The sequence below is a fragment of the Diachasma alloeum genome, unplaced genomic scaffold (assembly GCF_001412515.2).
Source record: "Diachasma alloeum isolate Michigan unplaced genomic scaffold, Dall2.0 Dall_scaffold_00315, whole genome shotgun sequence".
Taxonomy (NCBI): domain Eukaryota; kingdom Metazoa; phylum Arthropoda; class Insecta; order Hymenoptera; family Braconidae; genus Diachasma; species Diachasma alloeum.
Genome location: NW_021680454.1, coordinates 340,230 through 358,717, shown reverse-complemented (window position 1 = coordinate 358,717; position 18,488 = coordinate 340,230). Strand labels below are relative to the sequence as shown.

The 18,488-nt window shown below is 35.5% G+C and overlaps 3 protein-coding genes across 3 annotated transcripts in view; all 3 read right to left on the bottom strand.

Annotated features, from left to right (window-relative positions):
• LOC107039994 (2-hydroxyacylsphingosine 1-beta-galactosyltransferase) overlaps positions 1 to 3,687 on the bottom strand; it is a 13,029-nt gene extending 9,342 nt beyond the window's left edge. Inside the window, exons 1-2 of the mRNA XM_015259880.1 lie at positions 3,242 to 3,687; positions 1,778 to 2,053 (exon numbers count right to left, since the gene is read on the bottom strand). Of these exons, the coding sequence (XP_015115366.1) occupies positions 1,778 to 2,053; positions 3,242 to 3,463 (498 nt within the window). The 5' untranslated portion in view covers positions 3,464 to 3,687. The remainder of the gene's footprint in view (positions 1 to 1,777; positions 2,054 to 3,241) is intronic.
• A 3,282-nt stretch (positions 3,688 to 6,969) lies between these two features.
• Positions 6,970 to 14,697, bottom strand: LOC107039979 (pinopsin-like). The gene is made up of 6 exons (XM_015259864.1): positions 14,518 to 14,697; positions 13,574 to 13,668; positions 12,537 to 12,647; positions 11,158 to 11,417; positions 7,261 to 7,376; positions 6,970 to 7,185 (listed from the first exon to the last, which is right to left on the bottom strand). Exons 1-6 carry the CDS (start codon positions 14,695 to 14,697, stop codon positions 6,970 to 6,972), a joined length of 978 nt encoding a protein of 325 aa, XP_015115350.1.
• Positions 14,698 to 15,827: 1,130 nt separating this feature from the next.
• On the bottom strand, positions 15,828 to 18,337 carry LOC107039998 (proteasome subunit alpha type-3). The gene is made up of 3 exons (XM_015259886.1): positions 18,214 to 18,337; positions 17,422 to 17,504; positions 15,828 to 16,576 (listed from the first exon to the last, which is right to left on the bottom strand). The coding sequence occupies exons 1-3, from the start codon at positions 18,232 to 18,234 to the stop codon at positions 15,916 to 15,918; spliced, it is 765 nt and encodes a 254-aa protein (XP_015115372.1). The 5' UTR covers positions 18,235 to 18,337; the 3' UTR covers positions 15,828 to 15,915.
• Positions 18,338 to 18,488: the final 151 nt, after the last annotated feature.

Below are 18,488 nucleotides of genomic sequence, written 5' to 3'. Positions count from 1 at the left end.
GTTTTTCCAGGGGGAAAGTCGACTTTCGCCAAAATCGAATTTTTTAGCCGGGTGAACGTTGATTCCAACTATTTAAGCGATGGGTTATTCAGAACTCTCAAAAGTATCCTATCGTAAAAAGGAGAAAAGAAATCGATCCCGAAATATCTCGAATAATCGTAAGCGTAAGACTGAAACCGAAGCGCCACTACGTGAGATGAGAAACCGCGTGCGCAGCACGCGCGGCCGCTCTCGTCATCATCAAAAATTTTGATAAATATAAAACATCTCTGAACAGCGGGAATTTCATGTTTTACGACAGCCCGTTTTGCCCCAGTAATTTTAAAGATACTCCGGGAATAAGTTTGATCGAGTGAAAAGTCCTTCCTCTCAAGACCTACTGAACCGAAATGAATCGACGTCCCCGATAGAATGGAATTTCCCGGTCTCTTGGATGGAACCACCTGAACCCTCCAATCTCACCAAGTTCCGAGAAATGAAGAAGAATTCCTGGTGAAATCGTCGCGAACTAACCAAACGTGAAATAAGTCGCACTCTCTGCATATTTCTGCACATTCAGGCATCTTCATAATGGACAATTCCAAGAGGAAACGTAATATCGGAGAATTTTTCCTCTTGGAATTGCATTCATCCACGAGTCTGTTGATATTTTTTCCTAGAAACACTGATTTTTCGAATAAATGCCCAATTCGGTTTTCCAGGAAATTCCCCTCCACGGGGAGAAAAATCATTCCCTAAGATAAATTGTTTATTTTAACTGAATAACAATTAACAAATAACAATTTTGTCCTTTTATTCGCGTTTTTGCTCACATTGAATAGTTTTTTTTTAATGAAAAAAAATGTTTCTTGGATTCTAATAGAGAATTTATTTCGAATGAATGAATTATTTATTTCATTCGGTTGAAATTATTTCATTAAAATAAATGAGTTTATTAATTTACAGCGGAAATGTTGTTAAAATGGATGGAAAAATTTCGAATGGAGAGTTTTATTTCGTTGAAATGTGTCAGAATTTAATACAATAACTCTCATTTTTTATTACGAAAAGTCGTGAAGAATGGGAATTTCGGGACTTTCTCAAGCTACTGACAATCCTAGTCATCACTAAATTGGTAGCGGTGCCTTTTATCAAACATATTCAATTAATCAACTATCGGACGCGGGACCACCCAGAGGCCGGAATCTCTCGAGCGTCGATATAAAAAACTCGTGTTAGCACCTCACACAGGTGGCGAAATATGTAAATTTCTATCGTTCATAATTGATCAGCTCGATATGCCGATGATACTGTCCCCTCCGGCGATGCACGAGTAGACGTAGAGTGAAAAATTATAATGAAATTTCTAAAACTCGAATTTTCCATGACATTTTGGGATTCCCACAAAATGGATCATGACTAATCCTAGGGAGTGTTTTCTAAAAAATTCTGTGATTTTATTTAGAGTTATGCCCGAAAGAATTTCAGGGAAAATCCTAGGGAATTATTTTTTAATTGAAAATGTCCAATAGAAATTATTTTATAGAAAAAATCATTAGAATTTTCTTTTTCTACATTCAGGTAAATTAATTCTTGAATTGCTATTTAATCGAAAATCCAGAGTAATTTGGTATATTAATGTTTTGATTGAAAATCGAACAAATCACCTCGATCTACAGCTAATTTCCCCATTGTATTTTTTCTTTGCAACAAATAGATAATATTCAGGTGAAAAAATATCCTCTCAGGAGGCACTTCAATTCCCGCTTCAATCTTCTCGGTTGGCTAATCAACTCACCGTATTCAGCATCATGGTCGGTATATTTTCCCGGTGGATAATCCCCAGGAGACACTCCGGAAATGCTCCGTCGATTACGGCGACATCCCAACGCTCCGGAGCATCCTCCGAGGAAAATTCGGGCCTCCTCAGTCCGGCAATTGAACTCTCATCTCTCAATAGCGCTTCGCAAGACTCCCAACCGTATCGCATTGCATCCCACGGTGAAAGTGGCAACTCGTTTCTGTATCGCGCGCCAACGAGATCCCATTCTGACGTGTAGTTGCCGATGTAAGCCTTTTAGAACATCGTAAATATTTTATTTCAACAGTATTTGCATTTGTCGAGAGAGAATAAATACCGTTTTGTGGATATTGCGGGAGATATTTGAGGAGTGAAGGACCCGATTCTTCACTCTTGGAAATTCGTGGAGAAAAATTTTTATTAACACTTGCCCCCAAATTTCTGCAATCGCGAATAAATTAATACTAAAAAATTAATTGATTGAATAGAAGAATATTGTTGCCCTATTTTTGTTGAATTTTTACTCAACAAGTTGTGATTTTTATTAGAATTATTATATTTTTAAATTCCAGTGCAAAATTAAATATAAAAAAAAATTAACGAATTTGACGTTTAAATTGAACAGAATTTTTTAAAAATCTTTATCATGAAAATTCAATTATTCTTCGTGACTTCAGAAAATTGACCAGTGAACTAGATGTTTCTCCTCCCGCAGCACTCGTCATTACCCTCACAACTTTTAACAATCCCCGAGTTCCTCAAGAACGAGCGGGAAGGATTCTTCCGCAAAACTATCCCATCTCCTAAAAACTTGGCATTTCCGATGTTTCGGGATCTAGGCAGTTGAAAATTTCGAAAAATTTTCTCATGTAGTTTCGCCATTTTATTAGAATTAAGAGAGTTTACACGCACGAAAAAAAAATCCTAGGAAAACCTAGCGAATTCTGCAGAAAATTCTATTGAACTTTGACTTTCTTCTATCGCCGATTCTAATAAAAAATCCGCAGCTTCACTGTTCTTTTTCCTGCAAAAAAATTCCGATAAACAAATCAGCAGAATTTCATTTATCCCCAACACGATTTTTCCAAGTTTTTCGACTCTATTTTTTCCCTTTTTTCATTAAGAAGAATATCAAACAAAAAACGCAGAACATTTGAGCCGAGAACTTTCCGTGAAAAATATTTGAAAAGCTCAAGTTCTCCAGAAAAATTGAGAGCTCTTAATTTTTCTTAAGAAAATTTTCCGTTACGAATTTCCGCTGGAAAACGCTTCCATTGAATTTCAGTTGAAACCCCCAAGAATTTCCTCTCGAATCTGCTGTGATTAAAAAAGACTAAAATTCTCGGGCATTCCCCCTCCCCTCCCGCCAATCCAATACCCCATTCCATTCACAAATATCTGATCCCGACATTCACTTAACTGATCGAAAAAGCCCCGTCGGAAATTAATTGAAAAAACCACCTCAAGAATGGAAGGCACCAGCTCCCGCAGTCCATTGTTGGCCGCTGGCCCGGGAAAAGCACTGACAAGAGTGACATTGTGTCCTCGCACCCTCAAAGCTGTCCCAAGCGCAACAAATGGCACAGTGTGCGACTTGGTACCGCCCATAGTAGCCAAAAGTACATTGTAACCACTGGTGAAACCAGTGACAGAGCACAGGATGATCATCAGATCCATCAACATTTTGTTTCTCTCGACAAACAGATGCCCTCCAAAGTCTCCACCGATACAACTCGCAAGTACTCTGGGGCTCCAGCCACTGATGACCGATAATTTATAGCATTCGATCACAACGAGACGTAGACTTCGTCCTCTTGCAAAGGCTTTTCAGTGATTTACCTCCGATTTTTGTTATGCTAAATAATCCCTTGTCATGCTAAATTAACGAATTATCATGGCATTTTTCATCGCATCGTGATTCCATTGAATAGACATGAACAAACTTCACTAATTCATGGTTATTTAAACTTTAGACTCACTCCAGTTTTTTACTATCTCATTTTTCATTTATTTCGTTCCACCTAGTTATTCATTTATTCTAGTAATTTCGTGGATTTAAATAATAATGTACAGTGATGATCACAATTACTCCACATTTCACGATAGATTCGTTTCACGGTTAAAAACACTTACAAATCCCCACTCATGGATTATTTATTGTAGTAAAATATACATTTTTTAAAATATTTTTAAGCTCTGGTATTACTTTAGGTCGTTCGTCGATTCTGTCGGCTTTTAATTTCGTCCGCTCGACTCGACTTATTTCATATGTTTTATTGGTGATTTGGGCGATAGACTTTGGCGAGGAGGAAATGAGGAAAATTCAGCGCGCGAGAGTTTTGCTTTGAAATATTCACGCGGAGCGTGAAAGTTTGACTGACCACTAGTCGACAATCATTGGGCCCCCGAGGAGAGACAGAGAGAGTTTTGCCTCCCACTTTTTTGGCTCTTTTTTTTTACTCTCTGGGGAAGGGGGTTTATCTCAATCGTTTCATTTTCACGAGCAGGTGAACTACGGCCGAGGGACTCTGTCTCTTATTGCCGTAGAAAACAAACGATTTTCGAGGGAATTGTGAAAAAGAAAGTGAATCATTCGGGGGAATAAAAATTGTTTATGGGGAGGGGGGGGGGCGGATGTGAAAGAAGAAATTACGGGAGAAAGGATATTGGTGTGATTGCTTTTCTCGGATGGCGGGTTGCATCTCGAGACGAGTGCAGGTTTCGGTTTGTCGTGGGTGAGGATTCAGTTTCGCCGTTTCAACGACAAAATACCAATTTTTTCCACCACTTCATCCACGAGAATTCGTAATTGAACTAGTTTCTTCGGAAATATTCCAGAAAAATCTGAAGTCTATTGTTGATGATTCAAAGTTAACAGAATGTCTGTAAATAATTCATTCGCATTTTTATAACGACAAAAAAATTGTGGAATTCCATCGAAAATTGTTTTACAAGTGGAATTCACAATTTTTGTAAATTTTGTCAGCAAATTTTGAATTTTCAATGGCGGAATTTCACTCGATAGAAGTTTTCGTGTTTGATGACATTTCGAATTTCCATAGGAATTCCTCATTTTTGAACAGCAGAAAGATAAAAATTCCCCAAGTGAAATTCAGAATTTTCGTTATTTTTTTCAAATTTAATTTTTTGCGAAAATTTAAATCCCGTTAAAATTGAATGCAATTAAATTTTCATTCTATTGGACAATCAAGAGTACTTACCTGATTTTCCGCGATTTTAGTTAATTCTCATTGAATAATTGAACAGAAAATTACAGTTGTCGTTAATTTTTCCATCGAATCATGATTTTTGAGTGATTTTAAATTCCTGAAAATTTTGATTATCAATTGTTAAAATGTTAAAATGACTGCATTATTAAATATTCACTAAACAATTATGATTCGTCCCACTTGCTCCCTCAGCGACTAATGTGGAAAGCGATCCTTCAAAAGATCCGCAACATAGAAATGAAGAAAGTGAAACAGTAAATAACGCAATTGATTATTATTTCGTAGGCTCACGATAATTTCGTTTATATCGTTGCACAATGGCAACAAATGTATTCTGTACCTGCGTAAAATACTAATTAACGGTATTTGCAAAAGCGAAAATAGGGATTGGAATGACAAACGAGTTACGGCGATGGAGACAGTGGACTGTAAAGACTGGTAGTTGGATCTATATAGAGTAAACACCTGGTGTGACTGAGTGAAATTGCGGACATCTCGGTGGAGTGGCAGCGATACCTCTCGTAATAATGCCGGATGGTCAAACACGGTGTACCGTTATATTTTCGCATGATTGAGCGATGGACAGTCCGCCCACAATTCTGTATTCAAGTGATGAATCAGTCAGTGATGAATGTGGATTTGACGTTTTCGTCATTTTTCTAAATTTATCTTTTTTTTTGCAGAGAAAAAATGTTTATCGTTTCAAATTTCGAATTCCGTTGAAGAAAATTCCCTTCTTTACCTGAATTTTTATTCAACTTGACTGATTTTCAATTATTTATGTCAAATGTGAATAATTAGAAGAAAATTTACAGTTTTTAGGGAATTTTTCATTGAATTGTGAATTTTTAATTGCAAAATTCCTTGAATTTCACTGAAATTGAAACTTGCCTTTGATTTTATCAGAAAATTCGGGGCTTTCAAGATGAAATTCATCGCCATTTCAGTAATTTTTTTTGTCACCGTAATTATCTCGACCTTTGACGTGGAAGAGCAAATTCCCTGCAGAAAAGATCCTTTGATATTTTTTCGTGGAACCTCTCATTACAGAGATAATCAACGATTGAAAAAAAAAGTCAATTTTTTTCGTTATTCCCCTCAACTTAACACGGAAATTAGTGAGTTTAGGAAAAACATCAAAGGATCTTTTCTATAGAAAAGGAAATTTCCGATGGAAAATGTCTCATAATTTTTTCTCGCAGAGCCACTCATTACCGGGATAATTGGGTATTTAATGAATCAAAATTAAATTCCCGACGTTTACCACTTGACTACTGTACCATAACGTCTCTCAGAACCTATTGACTTTATTCACAGCAGTAAAACTTTATCATTATTAAATGAATCCACATCTGAGAGACTGGAAGACCTGATGACGCGATGATACTCATGGTTTTCGATGTTATTCTATTATTCACATTCGGAACATCGTTCGCAATCAAAGAACACTCATTCCGCTTCATAATTTCCACAGATGTCATCAAAATGACAAGAAAATTTTCCTCTAGATAAAGAACGACTCGCTTTGGCCCAGAAGTTCCCGAAAAATTACAAAAATAAATTATCTCGAATAAAAGGCTTTTCATCTGTTTTCTTTTAAACCGCTGGGGCAAAACGGGCCCTTTTTTTGTCATTCTGCAGAAAACTACGTGCACGAGGAATTCATTGAAAAACCTAGCGAATTCGATAGAAAATTCTATTATTTTCGAATTTTCCAAGTTTTTTCAGATTTATTTTTTTTATATTTTTTTTTATTAAATCCTCGATGTAAATTTTCCAGGTTTTTAAAATTATTTATCTTTCTCTTCGTTGGAAAAATCAAACAAAAAAAACTTGGAAAACTCGTTTTGAAGAATTTTTTATCTAGATTTTTCAATGAATTATTTTCGTACATGAGAACTCGTGACGTTCTCAATTAATTTTAATCTTCATCGTTAACAACTGCTGACAATCGTGAGTTCAATTTCTCTCGATTCTGGTTGTCAAAACGATACCAGTCGTTTGACTGCTCATGGCTGCCTTACTCCTGCTGCCCCTGACCTCCTTGATACCCAGTAATTTTTTCACCGACTGGGAAAACTGGGCATTCAAACCGGCGTAAATAATTGGATTATAACATATCGATGATTTAGCAAGTAGACTTGGTAATACACCGAGGAGAGGTGATGGCTGGAACTGAAATATACCGATCGGTTAACAGAATTGAGTGATGAATGGGGTTGTAACTCAATTTCATTGTAATTGACTTACGTAGAAATATTGAGCTGCTAGCGCTAGTATTGCGTACGGTGTCCAGGCAATGAGAAATGCTGTAATCATTAGTGCAACCATTTTCGTCACTTTTACTTCACGTCTTCGTGTACCACCTGGGAGGGAAAATTAATATTAATGGAATGGTTTAAGGACAGTCGAGTAATTCTCGCAGTTTCGGACGGAAATATATCGACGAAATTATGCGTTTGAAAGAGTTACGCGATTTTTATATTTATTTCGACAATTTTTTCGATGAAAAAAAATTAAATTTAATTATTCGTTACATCAGGTTCGATTAAGGGAGGGGGGGATGATGAAATTATTAATTTGTTATCAGCAAAAAGACGAGAGTGCCTCGAAGTCTTTGCATTATCAAACAAAACATGAATTTTTACGACAGAATTTTCCATTGATTAAAGTCCAAAAAAAATTTCACCTGAATTTTCCTGATTTCTGTCAATTTTGATGAAATTCCAGTCGTTTGGGAATTTTTATCAATTGATAAAAATTCCGAAGAACCGCAACGAAAATTTTCAACATTCCACATGATTATAAATTCACTAACAACCCTATCATCAATTGATTGAATATAAATGCAATTTCCCACGTAAAGAAATTGTTTTTTCTTTCAGCGGAAAATTTAAAAAATCTTCCAGCAACTAAATTTACTTTCTAGAATTGCTAGGATTAAATGTGACTTTATTAATCTGTAATTGAAATTCAACCCATATTATCTATTTTTCATTACAATGAATATCGGATTCACGAAAAATTCTCGAATTACACGGGGAGAAGAATCCAATAAAAATGACAGGGTAGTGGTTCTGTGCACCCCCGAGCATCCGAACCGTTTTTATTTTTACTCTGTTTGGATTATTGGAGTGCATCGAGTGGGCCACAATGTGAAATGCATGCGACATTCACCGAGTGCATTTGGTAAATGACGAAATGTCATAGAATTGGTGGATTTTTCGGATTCAGTTGTGTTTTCATTTAGCGTTTCTGGTGAATGATTTTAAAGTCGTAGAAACATGACTTTAATTTTGAAAATTAAAATCCTAAATAAATTTGAATCAAAAGTCATTTTTAATAAAAACATTTTGATTGACTTTGTGATAAATCGGCAGTCTATTAATAATATTATTTACGATAATAATATTATCAATAATATTATTAATTTTTATTATTATTTACAATATTATTAATAATATATTGTAATAATAATAATAATTCAACTGTTATTGATAATAATTAATCTAGAAGTGAAAAAATAACACAAAGTCTCGCGAGACTCAGTTATTGCCAGTTCTTGCCACCCACAAGTAAAATTTAGAATATAAACTTCGAAAAATGACATTTCTCCCGGAAAAAAAGTCCATTTACGTGAATATTCACTACTGAATGGTCCATTGAAACGGCTATATCTGTAAATCAAGCGAGGAAAAAGGATTCTTGCGGTTGTGTCAAAATCTAGGACGAACGAAGTTTACACTGCCTGAGATTTTCTGCAGTTTCCCTTTGTGGTAAAAGTCAACTTCCGTGGAGTACCGAACAATGTGATGAAAACCAGAGGGTAAATCAGGTGAATTTATAAAAATAACGTGGTATGAATAATTTTTTTAAATTTATTTATTCGTCCCATATCCTTGAGATTTTCACATGATTTGAGTTGATGAATCTTATTCTTTCAATTATTCAGTCATTCTACATTATTTTCTATTTCAATCGTATTATTTATTATTATTATAACTCTTTTACATATTTTATCTTCACGCGTAAATGAATCATAGAAAAACCTAGCAAATCAGATAGAAAATTCTAAATATTATTTTATAGAAAAAACTAAGAAAATTTCATCTTTCACAATTTTTTCCCTTCAGACATTTTCTCTCGGAATTCCTTGATATAAATTTTCAATTTTTTTTCACCCTAGTTTTCTTCTCTTTTCAATTAAAAAAGATGAACAAAAAATCTTGAAAAATTTGCGGTGGCATTTCTATACAAATTATATCAATAGAATAAGTTGTACAGAAAAATTGATTTCTCTCGTTTTTTCAATGAAAATTCGGGGCGAAAACAAACCCGCAGATTAGCTGCGGATTTTTTTTCCACGGGTTCATGTCTTATTTCATTGTTCAACATTTATTTTTTATTCAACACTTCAATTTCAAGGCAAATAAAATGGAGAGTCTACTCCTACCATAAACAAATGTTTAGCCTGCAGTATTTTCCAACGGCAATCGTCAATTTGCCAACAAAGGGAATTAAGAATGAAGTTTACACGTGATTGCCACGGGGATTCTGCTGTATTTTTCTCTCCGCGTGCTTCATACAAAATTTCTTCGTACCGGATTGTAAAAAATCTCTTCCTGGTATTTACCGAGTGAACCTTGAATGGTTGATGAAACGTGGACAATAGAAAAAACAGTGGAGTGAAATCGAGATAACTCGGAACTCTCGAATGGAAAATGTTAAGTTCGTAAATTCGTCGGATGATTGATTGAATTTCGGCTGTCGGCTGTCGGTCGTTAGAAACGTTAGGACTCTGTTCAATCTGATGCTAGAGTCCGGGGGTATTAATCACGATTTTTCCTCGTGTGCTCTCGGAAGTGGAGGATTACTTTTTTCTGTAGCTCCATGTTTTTATACTTCCGAGTAGCCATGTGATGCCAATTTCAACAAATCCAAGTGCTCAAACACAAAATAAAATCCGTAGAAAAACCTCGAAATCGATAGAAAATTCTATTGAATTTCTATTAGATTTTGGTTGACAAATTAAAAAATTCAATTGTTTTTGTTTTTGCAGTAAATGCCTAACGAGAATTCTGTTACAGAATCTACAGAATATTTTTTATTGAACATTTTCATCGAAAAATAATGTGCAAATGAGCCAAAAAGTGATAGAAAATTCAATAGAAATCCAATAGAATTGACAGTGAAATATAGTAAAATGATTTGCCACAATTTTCTAAGTAATTTTTATCCAACTTATCTCTCCGTGTGAGGAATTCGCTAGGGTTTTCATTCAAATTTTGACGCACATGATTGATTGGATTTCGGTGGCGTTAATCGTCGGGAATTTCAGAATTCTTTGGTCAAAGAGGAATGAGACAGTCGTGTCCGTGAGGCGCCCTCAGGCATTCGCAAAGACTTATTCGTTCACATTCGCTCAAAAGTGGAAGATTACTTTTTTGACAGTATCCCCCAATGCTCTTCATATTCCAGAATACTCGTGTGAGATTATCTGAACCGAAGTTGAGTGCATATGCTCCAAAAATCCTCACAACATAATAATTCGAAACTACCGACCCGAACATTTGCTCCCGACATCTGCCCAGAACGAGTTGAGACTCAACAATGACGAGACGTGAAAGGAATTTCCATGTCCCAATAACAAACTTTATTGCAGTATTTTTTAGTCGTTATGTTCACCGTGTAATATTCATGTTCCTCGTGGGGACAACAATTCTTCACCATTACCTGAGCATTCGAGAAATTCACAGCGGATTGCAAGAGCAAATAGAGAAAGAAAGAAAGCATTTCGAAATTGCGAGAATTTTCGTACAAAAGTGAGAGAGATTTCACGTGTGAAAAAATTTAATAGAATGGCCAAGTGCTTTCTTCGAGGAATTATTGAATTACTATTGAAGTTCTGTTAGAATTCTCTTTGAAAAATCCATTTGTTTTTTGCGTCAATTCTATTAAAGATTTACATTTTGTTAAGAGATATTTTCGAGAAAAAAATCAACAGATTTCCATAATTTTCAACATAATTGACGCAAAAAACAGATTTTTTAAAATAGAATTCCACATAGAATCTCTCCGAGAAAGCGCTTTATGTTTTCATTAAATTTTGTTATACATTCTGGACATTAATGAAAAAAGCGTAATTACCTGTGCGTTTTTTAACTTTCTTCAGTGTCGAAATAATGCCGAAGTAACTAGCCGATATCAAAATAACAGGTACAATCATTCCGAAAAAAAATAGGAATGCAATGTATGTATCACTGTGCGTTGCCGGATTGTGCACCTCCCAGGAGACACTGCATGATACATTACCCGGCTCATATCCGTAACTGCCCCATCCGAAGAAGGGTGGCAAACTGAGACTGACAGCGTACACCCACACGATGCCACTCAGTACCATAGCAGTTCTGGAAAAATATATGAGCAGGTCGTTGTCCAGGGGGTATTTATCATTGACATGGGGTTGTGAAGTGGTGGAACGAAATGAATGAATTTCTGTTGGAAATCGATTTTTTCAAAATTCATCGTTCTTCTTTTAAAAATTATGGAAAAACCCAACAAATTCGCTGAATTATTCTATAGAATTTCTATTAGTTTTTGACGTTTTTTTTCAATAGAAATATTAAATGGAAATTATTATTCAAAAAAATAAATAGAATACGCCTTCTCTATAGAAATTCCACTACTCATTTTTTTTTCTATTTTTTATTATTAAACGAGAAAAAATAGTGTAAAAAATTTATAAAATTCATGTCACGGAATTTTTATTGAAAATGTCCAATTGAGATAACTCTGGAAAAAATTTGCTGGGGTTTACAACTCGGGCTTTCAGTTGAAAACCCGAGTTGAAGACCCGAGTTTGTAGCAGCGATGTCAGATAAGATATGAATGTTTTTTTGGGCTCAAACGAAAGAGCGGGTCGAGAAATGGCGTGCTAGGACCTCTAAAGATGGTTTTGAACCAGGGGAGACTCCTAGACGCCAACGTTCTATACATACTCCTAGACCCCATTGTCCTCCTAGACAATGATGTCACAACTCTGCTGTTCAATTGAAAACAGACATCATCTTTAGAGACATTTGTCATGTTTAGAGGCTCTGGCACGTCATTTCTCGACCCACTCTTTCATTTGAGCCCAAATAAACATTCATATCTTATCTGACATCGCTGCTACAAACTCGGGTTTACAACTCGGGCTTTTAGTTGAAATTGGAATTGTTAATTTACACAATAATAGGAGTGCATTGACGATTTTTTCTTAACTCGCAAAAATCTTCAAACAATTTACTACCGATTGGTGATAAAATTTTTTGGAAATAATGAAATAGGGGGGATAACGCCTTTTTTTTCAGGGGTGATTTTTCAAAAATTTATTTTAAAAAAAGTAGTAACTAGCAAATGTTTTTTATTAGCTCGCAATTTTCTTCAAAACTACTTCAATGAGCAAAAAAATAAAAATTGGGTATATCTATACATGAGGGGCTAATTGATCGGATCTCAGTTTACTTTAACAAAATATCACCCACTTGATGCTCACACTGAACATTGGTCTGACCACGAACAGATATCTCTCGAGTGCCATCATCGTGAGATTTCCGATGCTGGCGAAGCCCAGTGTAGACATGATCCAGGCATACCTATGAAATTTCACATCACAGCAATAATTGGTAACAATAGATTCATGCAATCCAATAGCCGGATCTAATGAGCAGCAGGTGATGTTCCACGAGTATTCTGATACTGTACTTCGTGACTCAACGACTCAAGGAATGAGCGCGGAGAAAAATATTGAGAAAAAATTTCACGTATGAAAAAAAAAATTATGAAAAAACCCAAGAAATTCGGTAAAAAAATTCGATCGAGCTTTTATTGAAATTTCTATTACTTCTTGGCTGATTCTATAGAACAATTCCACAGCTTGTCTGCGGGTTTTTAACAGAAATGTTCAATGGAAAATATTCTATAGAAAAAATCAATGGACCTCCATTTTTATATACAATTGATTGAGAAAATTTCTGTAGAATTTTCTCAGATTTTTGTTTTTTTTTTCTTGTTCATTTTTATTGTGACAGGAGAAGAAAAATAGAGTGGAAAAAATTGGAAAGTTTATGTGGAGGAATTCCTGCAGAAAATATCTGGATAGAAAAATGAAATTACACGGATTTTTCAATAAAATAATTTTTTGGGACATTTTCTATTCTTCAATAGAATTCTTGAATAGAATCGGCCAGAAACTAATGGAAATGGTTTTTCGATGAAATTCTATTCGCACGAATGCAAAATTCAATTCTCCCTCGCACATTTCACTTCTCCCTCGATAAAAACAATTAGTTGGAAATGAAATAGTAATGTAATAATTTTCTATTTGGATCAAGCGATTTATTGGTGCAAATCAAGAGCTCACGGATTTCAAAAAAATACATCGTTGGAATGAATAGAAAATTTTTCATTATCAGTAATTTTTCCTCGACCTTCTCTGAATATTAATGATGACGATTTATCACAAATCCGAGGATAATTTGCGCTGGGGATGCGTGGATCAAGTATTGAACTGAATATTTACCATAGGCACGTGCTGTGGCTCCAATACCAACCGCCTTTCACCGCTGACACGAGGGCAAGGGGGTTGCCGAGGAGTGCAACCAAAAAATCACCGAACTACAAAATATCGAGAAAAACACGTCTTCTTCGTGTAAAGATATCCGAGGGGAACAGTCCCTGCAATGAAATGTGGTTCCGAAATATTACGTTTTTTGAGCTTTTTTTCATTACGAAGGACAATGAATTCCATTGGACTGTGGAATGCCGTTAAATTAATCGATTTGAGGTAATCTGAAGACTCCTAATTATTGTAATAATTTCCACAATCACGTGCGAAAAAATCTCAAAATTTTAAAAAGAACTGGGGATTTCGCTGGATAATTCTATTGAATGTCTATTAAACATTCCACTAGTTGTTGGCCAATTTTAATGAAAAATTCCGCAGCAATAGAAATGTTAACTGGAAAATATTCTATCGAAAAATGCAGAATTCGATTTTTCAATTTTTACTTTTCAGAAATTTCTGCACAAGTTATTATCATTAATTATTCAATTTATAAACGAAAAATCGTCTGTCTTGATGAAAAATGTCAACGACTGACAATTAACGTCAATCAATTATCTCATGTACGAAAATATTTTTTCTGGAATTCTATAAAAAATTATGAAGCTTTGTTCTTAAAGAAAAATATACAGATTTTTGGGATTATTTTCCAAATTTTTTTCAATTTGATTTTATCATGAGAAAAAATTAAATTTATGCCCAAGAATTTCTACAGAATTTCTTAAACAAAGCGCTAGGTTTTTCCGTGAAAAATTTGCTGTGGCATTCGCTCCCTCGAAAAAGCTCAATTATTCAGAAACCAATTAAACTCCAGGGACTGTCTCACTCAAACATCATCAATTAAACAACATTTGAATGATGATTGAAGCACAAATTTATCAAACTTGCACGCAATCACGTACCGCCAAGTTCCAAAGTATAACGTTTACCGGTGTCCAGAGATGATGGGAATCACTGATAATGATTATTACCACGAGTAGATTGAACGTAAAGCCACAAAATCCAATTGCACTTAGAATAACCGCCACCCCCGTCGCCGCCTCACTGCTCAAACTTTTTGGCATTGATATTTCGCTATCCATACTTTTGGTTTATTATAAAAATGCGTAGAAAAATATTTTTACAATTTCTTTCGGTACTTGGTGCCGCGATTTCGTGGTGCCGCGTGGAGCGCGTCTGACTGGTTCCTGTCTTTGAAAGTTTCATCCCCTTATATAGCGGCTTTTGAAGGCTTCGGGGGCGGATTTTCGTCGGCATGCGCATTTACAACGTGAAGCGCTTTTCGTTCAAATGTCCCGACTATTCGGTGAAAAGGGTGCCTCGGTGAGTGGAGCATTCAGGGGTGGAGTGGTGGAATGTACACGGGAATAAGTCGATTTTATATCTTGTTTGGGATTAAATTATCTTGACAATGAGCCGTTGCAGAGGGAATTTCAGAAGATTTTATTTTGTGGAGAGAGGATTGAGGGAACTCTGCACATCTTACTCAGTGAGGAATGTAATTGTCGAAGAATACGTGAAAGAATTTCATAGGGAAACTTTATCTGGGAATTTTGTAGGAATAATTCTTTTAATTTCTTTTGAGCCTTCCATTAGTTCTGTTTTTTTTTCCTCGATTTTTTTAAAGGGAGATAGAAGAATGATAGAGTGGAAACAACTTGGAAAAGTTATTTTGAGGAAATCTTTAACTGTTTGGGAATTTTTATCGCGTTTTCACCGATATTGCACGGGATTTCGTCGTCAAAAATTCAAATTTTTATGGAAAGAATCAATGAAAATTGGAGAAATCAGAAAAAATTGTCAATGAATTAAAAATTGAAGTAACTGGAAGAATTCTCTTTCTGCTGCTTAAAAGTTTGAAAAATAAATTCTCTTCTGACAATATAACTCTGTCATAAAAAAAATTCAATGCATTACGCTACACCCCCAACGCCTGAACTATTGATTTCCCGCAATTTGATCGGCCGGACAATCGAAAATTCCCAGAACCCTCACATCGCGTTGATGGCTCGAAAATAAAATCATCCAATCGTTACATCAAAAAGAGTTGAGCCGGTTTAACGAGATTAATGGATGATGCTTGTTATTCCTGAAACTCGTTGCTGATCAATCGTCAACGCGATTCGTTAAACTCAAAAGATCAAAAAACTCCCAACGAAAACCCCCGATCAACCCCATAAAAAAAAATAATAAAAACTCAATCTCCGCCTGATCTCTTCCAATCATCGCATTTAATCCGAAAAAACTTCTCGTGTACAGTACAATAATTATAAAAAAACCATTAACTGATAATTAATCCTCTACATGTCCTCGGTGTCGCTGTCAGAGTCCTCGGCCATGGCCTGACGAGCTTTGGCTTCAGCCTCTGTTTTAATTTCGTGTGGAATACGCTCGTGTTTGCCGTTGGTGTGGGCGCCCACCCAGCTCATCTCGAGTTCGAATTGTTTGTCCTTAAGTTCATCGTGAACGAGATAAATAATTCGTGCAGCCTCTTTGACAAGTTCCTTGCAGGTCATGTCAGCCAGCTTGAGCTTCTCAATTTCAGTTTTGGCAGATTGCTTGGCTTTTCCAACGGCACAGCCAAAGTATCCGTAGGACACACCAGACGGGTCAATCATGTACATGGCGGGGCCATTGGTCTCGTATGCCCCAAGAATTACTGAACAGCCGTAAGGTCTCACTGCTGAGTAGAGGGTGTAAGCGTGCATGTACATCGCAACTCTCTCGTTGAGATATTTCACGGGAATACCAATTCCATACTGTGCACGGTAACTGGCTGCCTCGGATCTAGCTATCTCCGCTATTTGTCTAGCGTCTGAGATCAAACCAGATACAGACATACCCACGTGCTCGTCGATGTTGAAGATTCTTTTATTTGCCCCGGGCTCGTACAGCTTTGATGTCACCAGCTTCTCCACTGCAAACACCACTCCATCTTTGCCTCGGAGGCCAATTACTGTTCTGAAAATGAGACGCGAGGTAAAGATCGAGGGGGTGTGGAGAATTGATCTACGCGGGATGATGAGCTATGGAGGTATTCAGAAATTGAGGAATTGCGTGACTATGAAAACATTCCTGGAAACAGAATGGAAATTCCACAGGTTTACTTCGCATTTTTTTATTGACAATGTCCAATTGAATTTCATTTTTGTATACGACTCCATGTATTGGAGTATTTTTTATAGGAATCAATATAAATTACTTCAACTTGTTTCACTCTATTTTTGCAGAGATCATTAAGAAAATCAAACGAGAAAACAAAAAAATTAAACTAAGGAATTTCTGTAGAAAATATCTCTGTAGAATTAATGGGATAAAAGAATTAAATTCTGCGGTTTTTTTCTATAGAATATTTTCCACTCAACATTTCTGTTGAAAAAAATGCGCATAAACCAATTCCATTCAAGAATTTCGCGGCTTCGATTTTCTAAATAAGAAAAGACACAAAGGAAAACACCCAGAAAATTCACGTTCAAGAATTCCCAGAGAAAATCTCTCAATAGAGAAAGTTGTACAGTAAAATGCAATTAAATAAAATAAAAAATTGCGAAGTAAAAGACAGATAAATCGAGGGATTTATGGGGATTAATAATGAAGGGGGAAGATAATCCGTGGGATCAAAGCCACATTTATTCAGGAATTTAGCGTTTTCGGTGCATCTATCCAACCGTAAATGCGAGGAGTGCTGGTAATTAGGTTTACTTAATTTCGGAGTGACTGATTTACTAGTTTACGAGTAGGATACGAAATTTGCTTTGAGGTTTTGTTGTTTGGGGTAATTATGGGGTATTTGATTTGGTAGTTACCCGCTGTTCTCGACTGCCTTCTGAGCGTATTCCACTTGGAATACTCGACCGTCCGGGGAGAACTGCGATGCTGAGAGGTCGTACTGTAAGAAATACAGTTTTTCTCATTTTTTTACGTACGAGAATATTTTATTTAAAATACCTTGCACATTCGCCAGGAAATTCTATTGGTTTTCTATTGAACTTTATATGCGTTTTTATAAATTTTATTGTCATGTTCAATGAAAAATATTCTATAGAAAAAATGAATGAATTTCGATTTTTATAAGCAGCTTATTCTATTGAGATATTTTCGGTACATATTTCTCAGCTTAAAATTTAAAAATTTTTTGATTTTTTTTTTATAAAAAGAGAACAAAAAGAGCTTTCAAAAAATTGAAAAATTAATCTCGAGAAATTCCTGCAGAAATCATCCCAATAGAAAAAGCTGTAAAAATTTTGTATGAAAAAATGGCATTAAATAAATTCTATAAAACAATTTGCCTTCGAAAAATTCAATAGACGTCCAATAAAATTTTCCATCAAATTCTCGTTTTTTCTAGGAATTTTTTTCAAGCGTCTCAACATTATTTTCAATTCTGACCACATCTGTTGATTTATATTTTCGATAATCACCAATTCTCATAAAATTTAACGTAATTTTACAAAAACCTCTCGTTCAAACGAATTATGAAGAGTTTTTTCAAACCCAAAACAGGTTAGCATGACAACTCTCAAATACTAATGCTTCCTTTCCAAGTTCATGCAGTTTTTCATTAAATAATAATAATGTAAATCGACTAAAATACTCACTCCAGTACCAATCGAACTCATCTTGCTCTAATAAACAACCAAAATCAGCTTTGAGTCCCAAAACACCGCGACCAGCGTGAATTAGCGAAAAATCAAACAGCCGAAAGTTGTCAGTCACTTCTGAGGTTAGAACTGCCCTCCACAAGCTTTTAAACCTCCTTAACAGATGTCCAATTCGATAAACCAAATCCCTACATTATCCCACGAATTCAAATGACAAAAGTAACACTAAACTAAAACGAATCCATTCACTACGAATTTTTTATCAGAATTCT

Coding starts and splice junctions, on each gene's coding strand:
- LOC107039979 (XM_015259864.1), bottom strand. CDS start 14,697: ATGGATAGCGAAATATCAATGCCAAAAAGTTTGAGCAGTGAGGCGGCG. Junction 12,648..13,573: donor AGCCACAGCACGTGCCTATG/GTAAATATTCAG, acceptor GAAATTTCATAG/GTATGCCTGGATCATGTCTA. Junction 7,186..7,260: donor TAGCAGCTCAATATTTCTAC/GTAAGTCAATTA, acceptor GGTATATTTCAG/TTCCAGCCATCACCTCTCCT.
- LOC107039998 (XM_015259886.1), bottom strand. CDS start 18,234: ATGAGTTCGATTGGTACTGGA. Junction 17,505..18,213: donor TGAGTTCGATTGGTACTGGA/GTGAGTATTTTA, acceptor TATTTCTTACAG/TACGACCTCTCAGCATCGCA. Junction 16,577..17,421: donor AAGGCAGTCGAGAACAGCGG/GTAACTACCAAA, acceptor TCTCATTTTCAG/AACAGTAATTGGCCTCCGAG.